Source organism: Globicephala melas, chromosome 17, assembly GCF_963455315.2.
Source record: "Globicephala melas chromosome 17, mGloMel1.2, whole genome shotgun sequence".
Lineage (NCBI taxonomy): Eukaryota > Metazoa > Chordata > Mammalia > Artiodactyla > Delphinidae > Globicephala > Globicephala melas.
In genome coordinates, this window is record NC_083330.1 from 52372143 (window position 1) to 52384777 (window position 12635).

Genomic DNA, 12635 nt, shown 5'->3' on the forward strand with positions numbered 1-12635 from the left:
TCTATAATTAGCCTTGTAAATGCTGCTGATGGATCAAGCAATATGAATTCTGAGAATTGATGACTGGATTTAGCAATTACAGGGTAATGGCTGACCTTGAGAAGAACATCTTTAGAGGAGATGTAGTGGTGGGAGACTGATGTGAGTGGATTATCAAGAAAGAATAGGGAAAAAAAAGTGAATATAGAAATGCAGAGAGTGACTAGAAAATGCTCTCAAGAAGTTTTGCCATAGAGGAGAGCAAGGAATTGGGTGTTTCCTAGAGGATGAAGTAGATTCAAGTTTTTTGTTCATTTGTTTGCTTTTGTTTTTAAGATGGAAAAAATTAAATTATGTTTTTTTCATGATAGGAATGATCTACTAAGGAGGGGGGAAAGAGATGGTATAGTAGGGAGAGGGGAAAGGCATTCTGAAGCAATGTCCTAGAGTTAGAGGGAAGAGTGGACAGTTCAACTCATGATAGAAGGAAAGGCAGATTGAATATGCACAGATGGAGGTAGGTGGATAAATGTGGGTGCCGGCCCTTGTGGAAAATCTTTTCTAACTGATTCTATTTTCTGAGTGAAAGTGGAATCAAAAGGAGGTGTTAGAGGTTTATATTTATCTAGAGAGTGAATAGCTTCAGGAATTGCAGTATGATTGCCTTGCAGCATTAAGAACCCATTTGGGGTTTAGGCATGAATGTAAAATGAGAGCAGTCAGCACACATTGGTTTTTTTCTGTAATCACGATCAGCTCTGCAGGGACAGCACAAATAGGCACTGGGCTGGATTTAGTTAGGGTTTGGGTTTTACCAACTGAATACCTCAATGGAGTTGAGGTCGTAAGCAAGAGAGTGATTTTAACACAATGCAAAAGAGGACATGAAGATGGTGAGCATCTCAGTTACCCCATTATCCCTAAAGAACACCACGTAAGCAAATGCCAAGTGGAGTTTGTGAGTAAAATTCTCCTTAGGTGACATTTTTATTCCACATATCAGCATGACTCGAAGACAGGTTCGGGAGTCGGGATGCTTTTGCAAAGGGAAATCACCAATGGAAGCACTAGAACACATCATTTGCCAACTGATAGCGTCTTGGACTGAATTGCAGGATTGATAAGGCAGAGATATTAATGGCTCATATTTCAAAAGAGCAGGCTTTTCATGTTAAGAAAATGAATCAGTGGAAATATTTGTCAAACCAGTAAGCTTACTCAGTGATAATGTTTTGCTTAGATAACTTGGGCCAGCATGTATATTTTTTGCAAGAGCTAGTCAAAAGATTTTCATGAGAGCAAGAATTCCACATTGAAACACAGCACTGAGATTTCTACCTCTATTAGCTTCTTTGTGCATTTAATACATTATGCTTTATAGTAATTTGCTTTAAAATGATAAATGCCACTATTCTGTGTATATATAGGAAAAAAACCCAGTAAAACATGAACAAGATGCCACTTCTACCAAACATACCTCAATCATTTCTTAAAATTGCTCTTTTAGGTACTCAAGCATTCCCTCTGTGCACTCAAATGGTTTTAATTAGTGTTTTTTAAATAGCCTAAAGCCAATAATTCTATTATTTATATGTCCAAACAAATTAAATATTGTTTTATAGCAATAATTCTTAGGTTTTTGACAAACATCAGTTTTTGTAGATGTTGGGATATAAGATTAACAGAGTTCCTGCCTTGATTTGTTACTTAAATTTGGTCTGCTTATATGTATAATTTGTTGAACATGCACCAGTATTTTATATAATGGCAAGGTTGACTAAGCAGTGATATTTTAAAATTTCTTTTGAAATGTCCACATCTCAACAAAATTTATATAGCTAACATACCATGTTTCTGGAGAACATGTTTAGAATCTTCTGTGGTAGGAAAAAATATACGTATAATACATATAGTTTTTTCATTTTTTTCACTTTCCAACTATTATTCTTAAGGTAATATTTCTTTTTGTCTAATAATGACCACACGATGTGACAACTGTTCCTTAAAAGCTCCATTCCACCTTGAGAATAAGCTGATACTTTTCTTAAGGCATATTGAACCTCTCCACCCATGAGAAATTGGCTTGCCTGCCTGGGAGGGGAATCCCTAAGCACAGGTTGTGTGGGAATAATGAAATCTGTCATATGCCTTTTAGGAGTATCAGTTTCAGGGTCCAGCCGATTGGGACTCATTCTCTGATTCTGTCACTCATGCATGGGCTGTGTGAATTTGGGCCAAGTTACTTCATCTTCTTGTGCCTCAGCTTTGTTGTCTGTGTTCCCCTCACAGCCTTGAATAGAATGTTAAATACAAGAGAATAGGGCTTGGTCTGATTTAACAAAGAATCTGTAGTGCCCAGCATACAAATGGGTCCTGAATAAATATTTGTTGCATGGATAAATATATGAACTATATAACTAGAAGAGTATAGCGATAGTAATTATATAATAGGAATATTTTGAGGATACAGTGACATAAAACATGATGAATACAGAGCACAGTCCTGGATCAGAGTAACTCTTACTGGAGGGAGTTCTAGATAAGTCAGGATAAGTTTGCCTTCTGTGTCTAATCTCTATTTCCCCTTCAGATTGTGGATGGCATATTTATATTAGGACAAGTGGCCCTGTGCCATACTCTAGCACCTGGGAACTGTGTAAGATGGAAAATATTTACTACTACACATATCTCTTAACTCTTTCATAATATTTGGGAGAAGTAGAAACAAGCCAAGAGGATTAAAGGATTTTAGCATACAATCTAAAACTCATGTTATCAATGAAGATGTTTTTAGAAGTTAAGCATGCATACCAGAAAACTAGAGGTAGCATATATGATATTTCATTGATTTTAAGATGCATGTTTTAAATTTTTACATGTCCAAAATCTGGACACATTTTACAATCAATGGCATCTTACAATTGATTGGACTTTCTTTTGTTCTTTCTTTCCTTTTCTTTTTATTTTGTCTTTCCTCTCTTCCTCCTTTCCTTCTTTGTAGTTCATAATATAATAGGGTATCTTAAATAGATTTAATAAAATATGGTACATATATTAAATTTGTCTTTCTCAATGTTTATTTCTTATCATAGCGCAACTCTGGAAAGGGGCTCTTTTTTTCTACTTTCCCATCCCATGAAAATTTAATACCATAGATATACTCTATATCTGTTTATGTATTGCATGTATATTTATTTTATGAATAAAAAGAGTAAGATATTTTTGTCCCCCCACCAAGAAACAATTTTTATCCCATTGGGGACACTGTTATACCCATTAAGAAGGCAGGTATGAAAGTGATAAATCTGAATTATTCTTAGTTTTAAAAACCTCATTTACTGGAATATTGGAAATCATAAACTAATTCTTAGGCTTAGGTAGAGCTATTGGCTTTAATTATATAACAAACTGACTAGAAATTTTATTATTATCATGAATGACTGTCAAAATGCGTGTAAAGTTTGAACATTTGCTATTTACCCCAACAGTCAGAAAGCTATCCATAATATTTTTTGTTAACAAATAAAAGATTGTCAAGTTCACCCAGTGGTATCATTCAACATATCATTCTCATATTATGAAATAAGACTATTTAATAATTTCAGTGTATATACATTTAGGATGTTCACTACTTCACCTTTACTTACAAAGTCATGATTTTAAGGACATAACTTGAACACTACATCAATAAAGAGATTTTTTAAAGACCATCTAGTTTCCATGGAATACTAAGAGATACCGCCTTTATACTGCACATATGCACTCAGTGGGGAGGATGAAGATGCACAACTCTCGAAGCCTTTGGGTAGCAATCTTCTACCGCAGTCTAAGCAGTTTTGGGTTTCTACCTCCAACCGTAATGATGGAATACAGAGCTCAGTCCATTTGTGATCGGTCATCTGCACCAGAGGAAAGATAGGGACTCAGTCTATGACCATCAAATCAGGCTTTTCTCTTGAAAAGAGAATTGTTATATTCAACAGTTTTAACTGATGGAGAAAGGAGGGATTTATTTACTTGGAGAGTATCTTTAAATGGCAAAGTTGTCCAGTGTGTTCTTAAATGTTCACTTATCTTTTCTCTGGGCTATGCAGTTTAACTCCCGTCTTTTAGAATTAGTGGTGCAAAAGATTCTAAACATTAGTGATGCGTAAAACATTTAACTTTCTTGTATGCACTGCAATATTATTTGGTATTTGACAATTCAGACATGTGTATATTGGCCTGGTTGCGTTAAATGGATATTTTTGAGACTCAAATGTGAAAAAACGAAGTGTTGCTGTTTTGGGGGATGTGAACTATTCTAGTAGATCAAGCAACGTATGAACCAAATGAACACAGGTGGTACTCAACAGAGACTCATCAGCAGTGTACAGACATCCATATCAAGGCTTTATCAATCAAGTTAGTATTACACAGGCTTTTGTAAATAAACTGAAAGTGAATTCAAAACCAGAAATCATCTCCTCCACTGCTCCTAGTACTTGCTCTTTCTCTGCCTTTTAATCGAAGCATCTCCATGATACTCCGGGCATAGACATCTCTCAAGTTAACACTGATATATGAGTCAGTGGCTATATTCTTGGTAAGTTTCTTCAGAGCCTCACGCTGTCTAACAGCTGCTTCCTTGAGCTTTAAGGTGAAGTAGCAAGCAGAGAAGCGGTCGTTAATAATAGCAATGGGCAAGGCCAAGACAAGGATTCCCGATAAGATACACATGAAGGCCACGATTTTGCCCGTGGTGGTGTCTGGTCTGATGTCCCCATATCCCACGGTAGTCATGGACGTTGTGGCCCACCACCATGCACAAGGGACACTTGTGAAGGTTGTGTCGGGAATGCTCTGCTCAGCAAAATATTCCACAGTTGAAAATATAGAGATTCCTACAGACAGAAATAGGAGCAGCAGGCCAACTTCTTCGTAACACTGGGTGATTGTCATTCCAAGTGAGCGTAAGCCTGTAACAGAACAATTGGTGTCAGTCATGAGCACCCCTCCTCTCTTCCTTCGTCCTTCCCTCCCTTCCCTTCTCCTTCTCTGCTACCCACCCACACACATGCATTTCACATTTAATATGGCTCCAGCATTGGGCAATGTTCTGGGGATATATAGATATAAATTATAATCTTCAGGAAGTTCTTAGTCTAGTTGATGGGGCCAGATTGAGAAGGATAGAAAAATATAAATAGATTCATTCACTCACTTATCATTTATTAAAAACCTACAATTTATACAAAAGAAAGGTGAGAGATGAGTTGGAGGGCAGGCAGGGGACGTTTGATAGGAGTTTATACTTTATCCAAAGGGAAACTTTGCAGCATTGCACGTGGAGGGCTCTCTTGGTCAGGTCTGCATTTCAGTGCCTCACCTTAGCACACTTTTCTAATGAAGTTTTATGTTGTCTCCTTATATTTTATGTGTCTGTTTTTCTCACCTTCCTGATAAAGTTTAATACAATTAGGGGCATCATTATCTGAAAGTCAGAGGAAGTAAAAGATGAAAATGAAGTGAAGCAGCAGAAACAAGTTAGGAATCAGTGACAAAATTGACATAAGAACATCAAATGTACATGCGAGGACATTCTCAGAGGTGTAGCAGGAGGGGTTCCTGCACTCCCATGGAACCCATTGAAATTTTTGTCCTTAATACCAAAGCTATAGGAAACTATCTCCCTTGAATACATAGAATTTCTCCTTTCCTGTCGGGAGATAGACCTGAATACAGACTATTCCTCCATTGTGAAAAGGTACAGGGGACTGGAGCCACTAGGGAATTCACTCACTATGAGGCATAGGTGAATTTCCCATTGCTAATTCTGAGGATTCTGCAAGACAGACCCAGGAGAGTCCAATCCCACCTCTGACGAGACTAAACCCTCAGGATAGTAAGAGGAGCCCATTACAGGATCGTGATTTGAATAAGGTATCTTTCCAACTCTAGAGAGATACTGATTAAAGTTTATCCACATTTCGAAGTCGTATTAACATGATGTCACAATGATACGGTCTCAGAAGTCCAGAGCAGTGCCTCTTGGAATCACTTTTAAATTTTTATTCACTCACTGGAGACTATTTTAAATATGTTAAAATACTATTTGTGCTCTCATTATTTTGAATTTTGTTCTTGAAATTTTCAGATGTTCTTGAACTATTAACCAGCTATTTTAAAATACCAATGAATATAACTTTGAGGTTTAACTTCAAAAGACATTTAAAGAATATCTTTAGAATACTGGCCTTGATATGTCTGTATTAAATTGCATTTCTGAAATATATTGACAACATATGAAGAAATGCATAGTGTTTGGGAAGGTTGTTTTCATTTCAACATTCTAAACATTTCATTTTGTAAAGAAACAAAGTGGCCTGAATTTCTGCATGTTACATCAATTAACTCAGATAATCCTAAAAAATAATATGAGATAGATGTTATACTTATGCCATTCTACAGGTGAGCAGATTGAGACACAGAAAGGTAGCATATCTAGTACAAAGTTACATACCAAAGACTTAAAATTAGGCTGTCTGGCCCACCCATTGTCCTCCTAACCATTATTCTATAATACTTCTCAATTTTTATTTATAGTTAATACATAGGGGAATATGTGATCTATGTCTATATTTTGCTAAATGTAATGCTTTAGATAAAACTGTCAAATATTTATGCAACTGTTCATATCTTTTCAATAAATTAAGGCTTTATTAATCCTTCTACTTGCCTTAGAACTGACAAAACCTTTGAAGAGGTGACATTGTGGAAACATTGACATTATTTTCTTTTTCCTTTCTTTTGGGAAAAAAATGTATTCTTTACTGGGTGTTTTTAAATTGAATCCTGTGAAGAGTTTATAAATACTAGAAGAAAGCATCCCATTATGTGTGTCAGAAAACAAAGAGTGGTACTTCTAAAAGTTGTTGGAAACCCCGTTATCAAATCCCTGGTATATGAGACTAGCTAGGAAAATACACTACTAAAACTATATTAGGAGAAATTGTAGTTTCCTCAGAGATGTGTGGGAAAAAACATATCTGAGGTTAATTCCTCCCTATATTTATAGGGAGAGACAACTACCATCAACTCCTTTTAGGTGACCAGTCAGGCATATATCTAGGGAAATAGGTGGGAATAGGACTCTCTAGTCAAATTATTTATATTTATATGTATCGTATGAATATGGCATCCTACTCCAGTGTCTCTTAAAGTGTGGTTCAAGACCACCTACATCAAAACTAACTTGTTAAAATATATGCTTCTGGATCCAACCCCCCAAACTAAAATCTGACTCTCGGGGATTGGGGCTCAGAATTTGCATTTTAACAAGGTTTTCAAGGGATTCTTATTTTCATTGAAGTCTAACATAAGGTAACATATGTGCTCCAGAACATCTAACAGCCGGCTGGGCCGGCCACTGAAAATCATTGCCCTTGGGGATGCAAGCATCATCTTTAATGGATTTGTGTGATTTCCTCTGACATTGCCTAAAATTTTCACATGTAATTGTGTGTGTGTGTGTGTGTGTGTGTGTGTGTGTTGTGTAGAGATTTTTCTAGGGAGAGTGTTCTTTAGATCTTCAAGGCTTTATGATACATACAAACAGCTAAGGAATTCCCGTTACCGTCTCTCTTGTGCCTCCCCAATTAGGGACAAGAAAATTCTCAGATACTAGACAAAGCATTTAATTAGTGTCTTTTGCTTTCTTCCAAAGCAAAATTTCCATTGTTTCTTCAAAAATCATGGGAGGGCCACCAGTGCCCAGTCATCTCTCTTTCTGCATAGCCAGAGAAGGCCCTGGAGGACTTTCTCTTATCCCAAGGAACACGTGTGATACTTCCTTGGACACAGAAAAGAAACTGGCTTACGTTCCTATATATCACATATAATCTGTGCATATCTTTTTATGTGCTGTTTATGCATATTTTATGTAGAACCTTCCAGAAACACAGTATCTTTAATTTTCGTACATCTTCTGGGCACCTGGGTTAAAATAAAGTTAACGTATGGTTAAATTGTTTCTCAAATGTCTTAAGGAGAGGAATTGTGTGAAAGGCAGCTTGTCCTCTATACCTGTGATAACAACCTCAAGGTTTTGCTTTTCAGTACCTTTCTGGAGATCATAATTGGGTGAAATATAGGAGTTGGTAGTTTTGAGTATCAATCTGGAGTCAAGAGTCGTTTCCCTTGGACCATGGTCAAAGCACTAATGCTTAAAAACAATGGCAAATTAAAAGGCATCAATGAAAACTGAATACCTGTGGAATGCCTGCCCAGTTTGAGCATGCGCAGAGCCCTAAGCAGCCTCAAAACCTGGACGATGCGCCCCACGTTTTCCAGCTCCTGTGTAGTCTGGCTCCCACTCAGGCTCTCTACCAGAAGAGTGATGTAGAAGGGCAAGATGGCTAGGAGGTCTATGATGTTTGGCACCTTTCTCAGGAAGCGGCACCTGTCCCGCACGCACAGGAAGCGCAGGACAAACTCCCCGGTGAACCAGCTAATGCACACGTACTCCAGGATTTCCAGCAGCTGCAGGTCCAGCCAACTTAACTCGGCTGACATCAGAGCCATGTTGACGATGGACACCGCCACGAAGATGATGGATATGACCCCAAAGATTCGGGCAGCTGTGGAAGACCCCGGTTTCTCTAGGATGTTCCAGAGCTTCTGGCGGACGGTGGGGCAAGGTCCTTGTGAGAAGTCCTGTTCGCTCTCATGTTGACTTTCCTGGTCTTCTGTGTCCTTCTTAAAGTCTAAAGTTTCACTCAGCTCCTTTCTTCTGAAGTATCTTTTAGAGAAGACAACTTGGTGATTAGTCTAACTTTTTTTAAAATACAGAAGTAAAGAGAATTAAACTTGGCAGTGAAGTCATGCTTTTTATTTCAGGAAAATGCAGAAAATGTTCATTCATATTTTACCCAGGCTTTCTTCCCACAGTACTCAAATGTTCTCATTTAGGATTATTGTTTTTAAAATGGCACTTTCATGGTAGAAGTTTATACAAAAGAATTTATACATCGCAAAGCTACTTTAGATTAAAGCATTTTATCACCCATTTTTTCTGGTAACAGGAACAGAAGTTTGCGATATGTAATTTTTTTTAAGGTGGCTAATGGAAAGGTATTCATGAAGAAATGGTAGTAATAGCAAAGCAATAGCAAAATAATAGATCACCAAAGTCCCACAATCATCCACAGTCAAAGAACCAACTTTCTGCCTTCTGTATTTAAAGCAGTTCTTGTCCAAGTTTTAAAAGTTAGTGTCCTAGGTTTGATAAACAATAACGCTCTCCACTGAAACCTACATCCCTATACATGCATTTTTTGGAGCATAAGATTTCGGACTCATTTATTTAACCACCAAATATTTATTGCAGGCCTGACCTCTCTTGACTTATAAATGAATTAGCATACTGGAAAAAGGAGAAGGTTCAGAAACTTCCAATCAGAAGTTGGCTTTGACACTTTCCGGCCTCCACTGCCACCCCACCTTCTAGCTCCGAAGTGGGCACAGGTATTCTTAAACCTGGCTTGAGCGAGGCTTGTGTAAAGCCTCAAATCTTTCCCTCTGCCGCCCTCTCTCCACCGCGCCCGCTGCCCCGCCCAGCCACCAAGCGCCTCGAGGGTACCTGTCCCTGCAGCAGGAGTCAATGCTGAGCTCGTCGATGCCCCAGTACTGGATCTCCTGGAGGAAGGAGAGCGCGCACAGCTGCTCCATGACGTGCAGGCGGCCGGTGCGATAGTAGTGCAGGACGTAGCGGAATGCTTGCGAGCTCCGGTCGAAGAAGTACTCGTTGTCCACGGGGTTGGCGTCGTCACAGAGCTCCAGGGGGCTGGGCACGGCGGTCAGGGCCCCGGGGCGCCGGCACGAGGCCACCACCACGGCCAGCTTGCCAAGGCGCGTGTGTGGGAAGCAGGACAGAGCCTGCTGCGAGAGCACAAAGCGGCTGCCGCCCACGTTGACCGTGAAGCTGTCCCCGAGCGCCAGGGGCTCCCCTTCGCCCTCGCTGCAGAAGACGCTGGAGTCCAGCGAGGTCAGGGAGGCGCTGTCCAGCGGCGAGTCCGGCGACGCCCGGCCGCGGGGAGGCAGCTCCATCCTTGCCGCCGCTGCCGGAGGGCGCCACAAAGTTGGGGGCGGTGGCACGTCCGGGATTTCCCGGGCTCCCGAGGTGGGTTCCTCCCACCCCCGAACCCTTACTCTCTCCACCCGCCTGTGCTCGTTCTCCCTCTCGCCGCTAGGGCGCTGCGAGTGCGCCGTAGCAGCGCACAAGTGTCTGAGCGCCGGGTCTGGGAGGAGCGGAGGGGTCGCGCCCAGGGAACTGCTCAGGTGTGGACCAAGCCGAGGACATCCGCAGGGCACACTGCCGGTCGCCGTGGTCCTTCCCGGACTCAGTACCCCCTCCCCAGCTTTGTAATTGAGATCTCCAGCCCGGGAGGTGTATGGGTTGAAGGCCTCCCTGCTTGGGGGTTGGAGCGGGAGGGGAGGGGAAGGGGGAGGGAGGTCTACAGTGGAGGAGGGCACGACGAATCTTGGAGGAATGCAAGCAAGGGGAAGGGCAAGACTCACTCCCGCCTGCAGGAGACCGAAACGAAAAGTTCAGAAGGCAAAGGAAGTGGTAACCGGGTCTGAGTCTTTTCCAACTTCAGGATATATATTCCTCTCTCTGCTTTTGCTGCGCAGTTTCATAGGCCTCCCAGGGAGTGGTCGCTGGGGATGCGCGCACGTGGGGGAGGGTGACCTGGGTGCAGGGTTCGAGTCATTTGCTCGCATCCACTCTCATTCTAGTCTGTCACTCACGCTTCGTTTTATTCTCCCTCCTCCCCTAATTTTTGACCTCCTGGTTGAGAAACGAGGACAATTAATGATGACTTTCGATTAAGTCCCAGTGAGTCACTGAGAACTAGGGGTCACCATTGCCAGCTCCCGTCACGTGTTGAGGCACTTTGCGCCCTTCGGTTTAGGCTTTTCTGTCGCTACAAGTTTCCCGGAGAGCAGGTGTTCTGGGGGCATTCTTCGGTACACAGCAGAGCTGTCATTTTAGGAGAAGGGAAGGCAAAAAGACAAGGACTAGAACAGGCGTGGGCTGGGGCAGGAGTTTAAATAGTAACGACGACTCGGTAAAGGGAGAAGCCGAGCGCTGTGCCCAGGTGAGGCTAGAAGTGCATCCACGGGGCCCCTGGGAGTCGCGCCCCGGCCAACCTGTTGGACACGGGGCGGGAGCGAGGAGGAGGGCAGGGTGACTCACCTGCTGCTCCGGGCACATCTGGGGTGCGCTCAGTGGGCGCAGCTGGCTGCGTAGCCTCGATTTGATCCTCGCGATTTACACGTGAGTCTGATTTCACAGGTCCGGGAAGAGGGCTGTGCTCGCGGCTGAGCTCCTCGCCCGCGCTGGTTGTCTAGCCTCGCCTCTTCGCCACGAGCCTCCCGGCTCCGGCCCCTAGGCTGCGGCGGAGGGTGGCCGCCCCCGCCCGCGCACGCTCCCAGCCCTCGGCGGTTCCCAGCGCCAGCTGTGAGGAGAGCGGGGAGCGGAGGGAGGTGAGACCGGAGGAGGAAGTGAGGCGCTCAGTGACTGAATCTTACATTCATCCTGAAGGCGCTTCAAGGATTACTATATTAGATTCTCGTTTCCCGGAATCTGTGCGCTCACAAATGCTCAAGAACAAAATTTTCCAGTTGTATAAATCTGCGAAACTCAGGGTTAGGGCAGTTACGTTAACTGCTTTGTGTGGCACGGTTCAGGGTTGTCCTCATTATTTCCAGAAAGCGTCTGGGAATCCTGCATTTTTCAGAAGTCTTTGCAAGAATGAGTGCACCACACTTAGCTCCTTTTTTTCCTTGTAAGTAGTTTTAGAAAGTATATATAAAGAGGTAAAGCAGGCAGATTGACCTGAAACATAGTTGTTTAGTTCTGGCTTTGTCAACTGGCTGTGGAAGCTCTAGCTGGCATTTACTTCAAGGGCCTCAACGCCTTCCTTAGTAAAATTTCAGGTTTTAATAAAAAACACCTAACCTTTACTGGGTGCTTACTTTATGCCAGGAAATTTTTGTAAGCCCTTTACTCATTCAGTACCTTATTTAAGCATAATAACAATACTATGAGGTAGAAGTATACTTGATTTACAGAAGGGAAGACTGAGGCAGAGAGAAATTATGTGATTTACTTAGGGTCACACATTCCAAATTAAAACCCAGGACTAATTGTCAGAGGCTGGCCCCATAAACACAGTGCTTGGGACGTATCATTTTTGTGTGATCTTTAAGTAAACCAAAGTGTGGTTGTATTTATTTACTTACTTTTGCAGCTTTCTAAAGAAGGGCAGGAGTTTAATGATGTCTTTTCTCTAATCTTTCCACAAATGCTTGTTGCGCATCCACTATGTACCAGGCACTATTTTAGGTGCTTCAGATGGCTCCATGAAAAAAACCAGACAAGATCCCTGTCCTTATGGAACTAACATTTTCCTGTGAGAATAAAAGAACAACTTCAGTGAAATTTATAAAACAGTATACAGTATTTATCAGTTGTGGCTCTTTGGACGGCTATCCTCCTGGTTAACTTTTGCCTCTATAAAGAACTCTTCCATACAGAAAATATGGAGTTAAAAATCATCCTAGTAAGTAGTTCATCGTTATGTATGAGTACTGTGAAATTAATTTTTTTTAAG

The 12635-nt window shown here is 41.6% G+C and overlaps 1 protein-coding gene across 5 annotated transcripts; it reads right to left on the reverse strand.

Annotated features, from left to right (window-relative positions):
* Window positions 1-866: 866 nt before the first annotated feature.
* Window positions 867-11602, reverse strand: KCNV1 (potassium voltage-gated channel modifier subfamily V member 1). Of its 5 annotated transcripts, XM_060287324.1 has the most exons (5): window positions 11216-11602; window positions 10537-10999; window positions 9599-10076; window positions 8229-8758; window positions 867-4937 (listed from the first exon to the last, which is right to left on the reverse strand). In XM_060287324.1, exons 3-5 carry the CDS (start codon window positions 10063-10065, stop codon window positions 4426-4428), a joined length of 1509 nt encoding a protein of 502 aa, XP_060143307.1. In that variant the 5' UTR covers window positions 10066-10076; window positions 10537-10999; window positions 11216-11602; the 3' UTR covers window positions 867-4425. The 5 variants fall into 5 exon arrangements, with proteins under 5 accessions (XP_060143307.1, XP_060143308.1, XP_060143306.1 ...); XM_060287325.1 differs by lacking the exon at window positions 10537-10999 and having other exon boundaries at window positions 868-4937; XM_060287323.1 differs by having other exon boundaries at window positions 869-4937; window positions 9599-10708.
* Between the last annotated feature and the right edge of the window lie 1033 nt (window positions 11603-12635).

Bases quoted from the DNA above. Each gene is read 5' to 3' on its own strand.
- KCNV1 (XM_060287324.1), bottom strand. From the start codon at position 10,065: ATGGAGCTGCCTCCCCGCGGCCGGGCGTCGCCGGACTCGCCGCTGGAC. The intron at 8,759-9,598 runs GTACCCTCGAGG...CTTCTCTAAAAG, and splicing joins GACTCCTGCTGCAGGGACAG to ATACTTCAGAAGAAAGGAGC. The intron at 4,938-8,228 runs GTATTCAGTTTT...GTTCTGTTACAG, and splicing joins ACTGGGCAGGCATTCCACAG to GCTTACGCTCACTTGGAATG.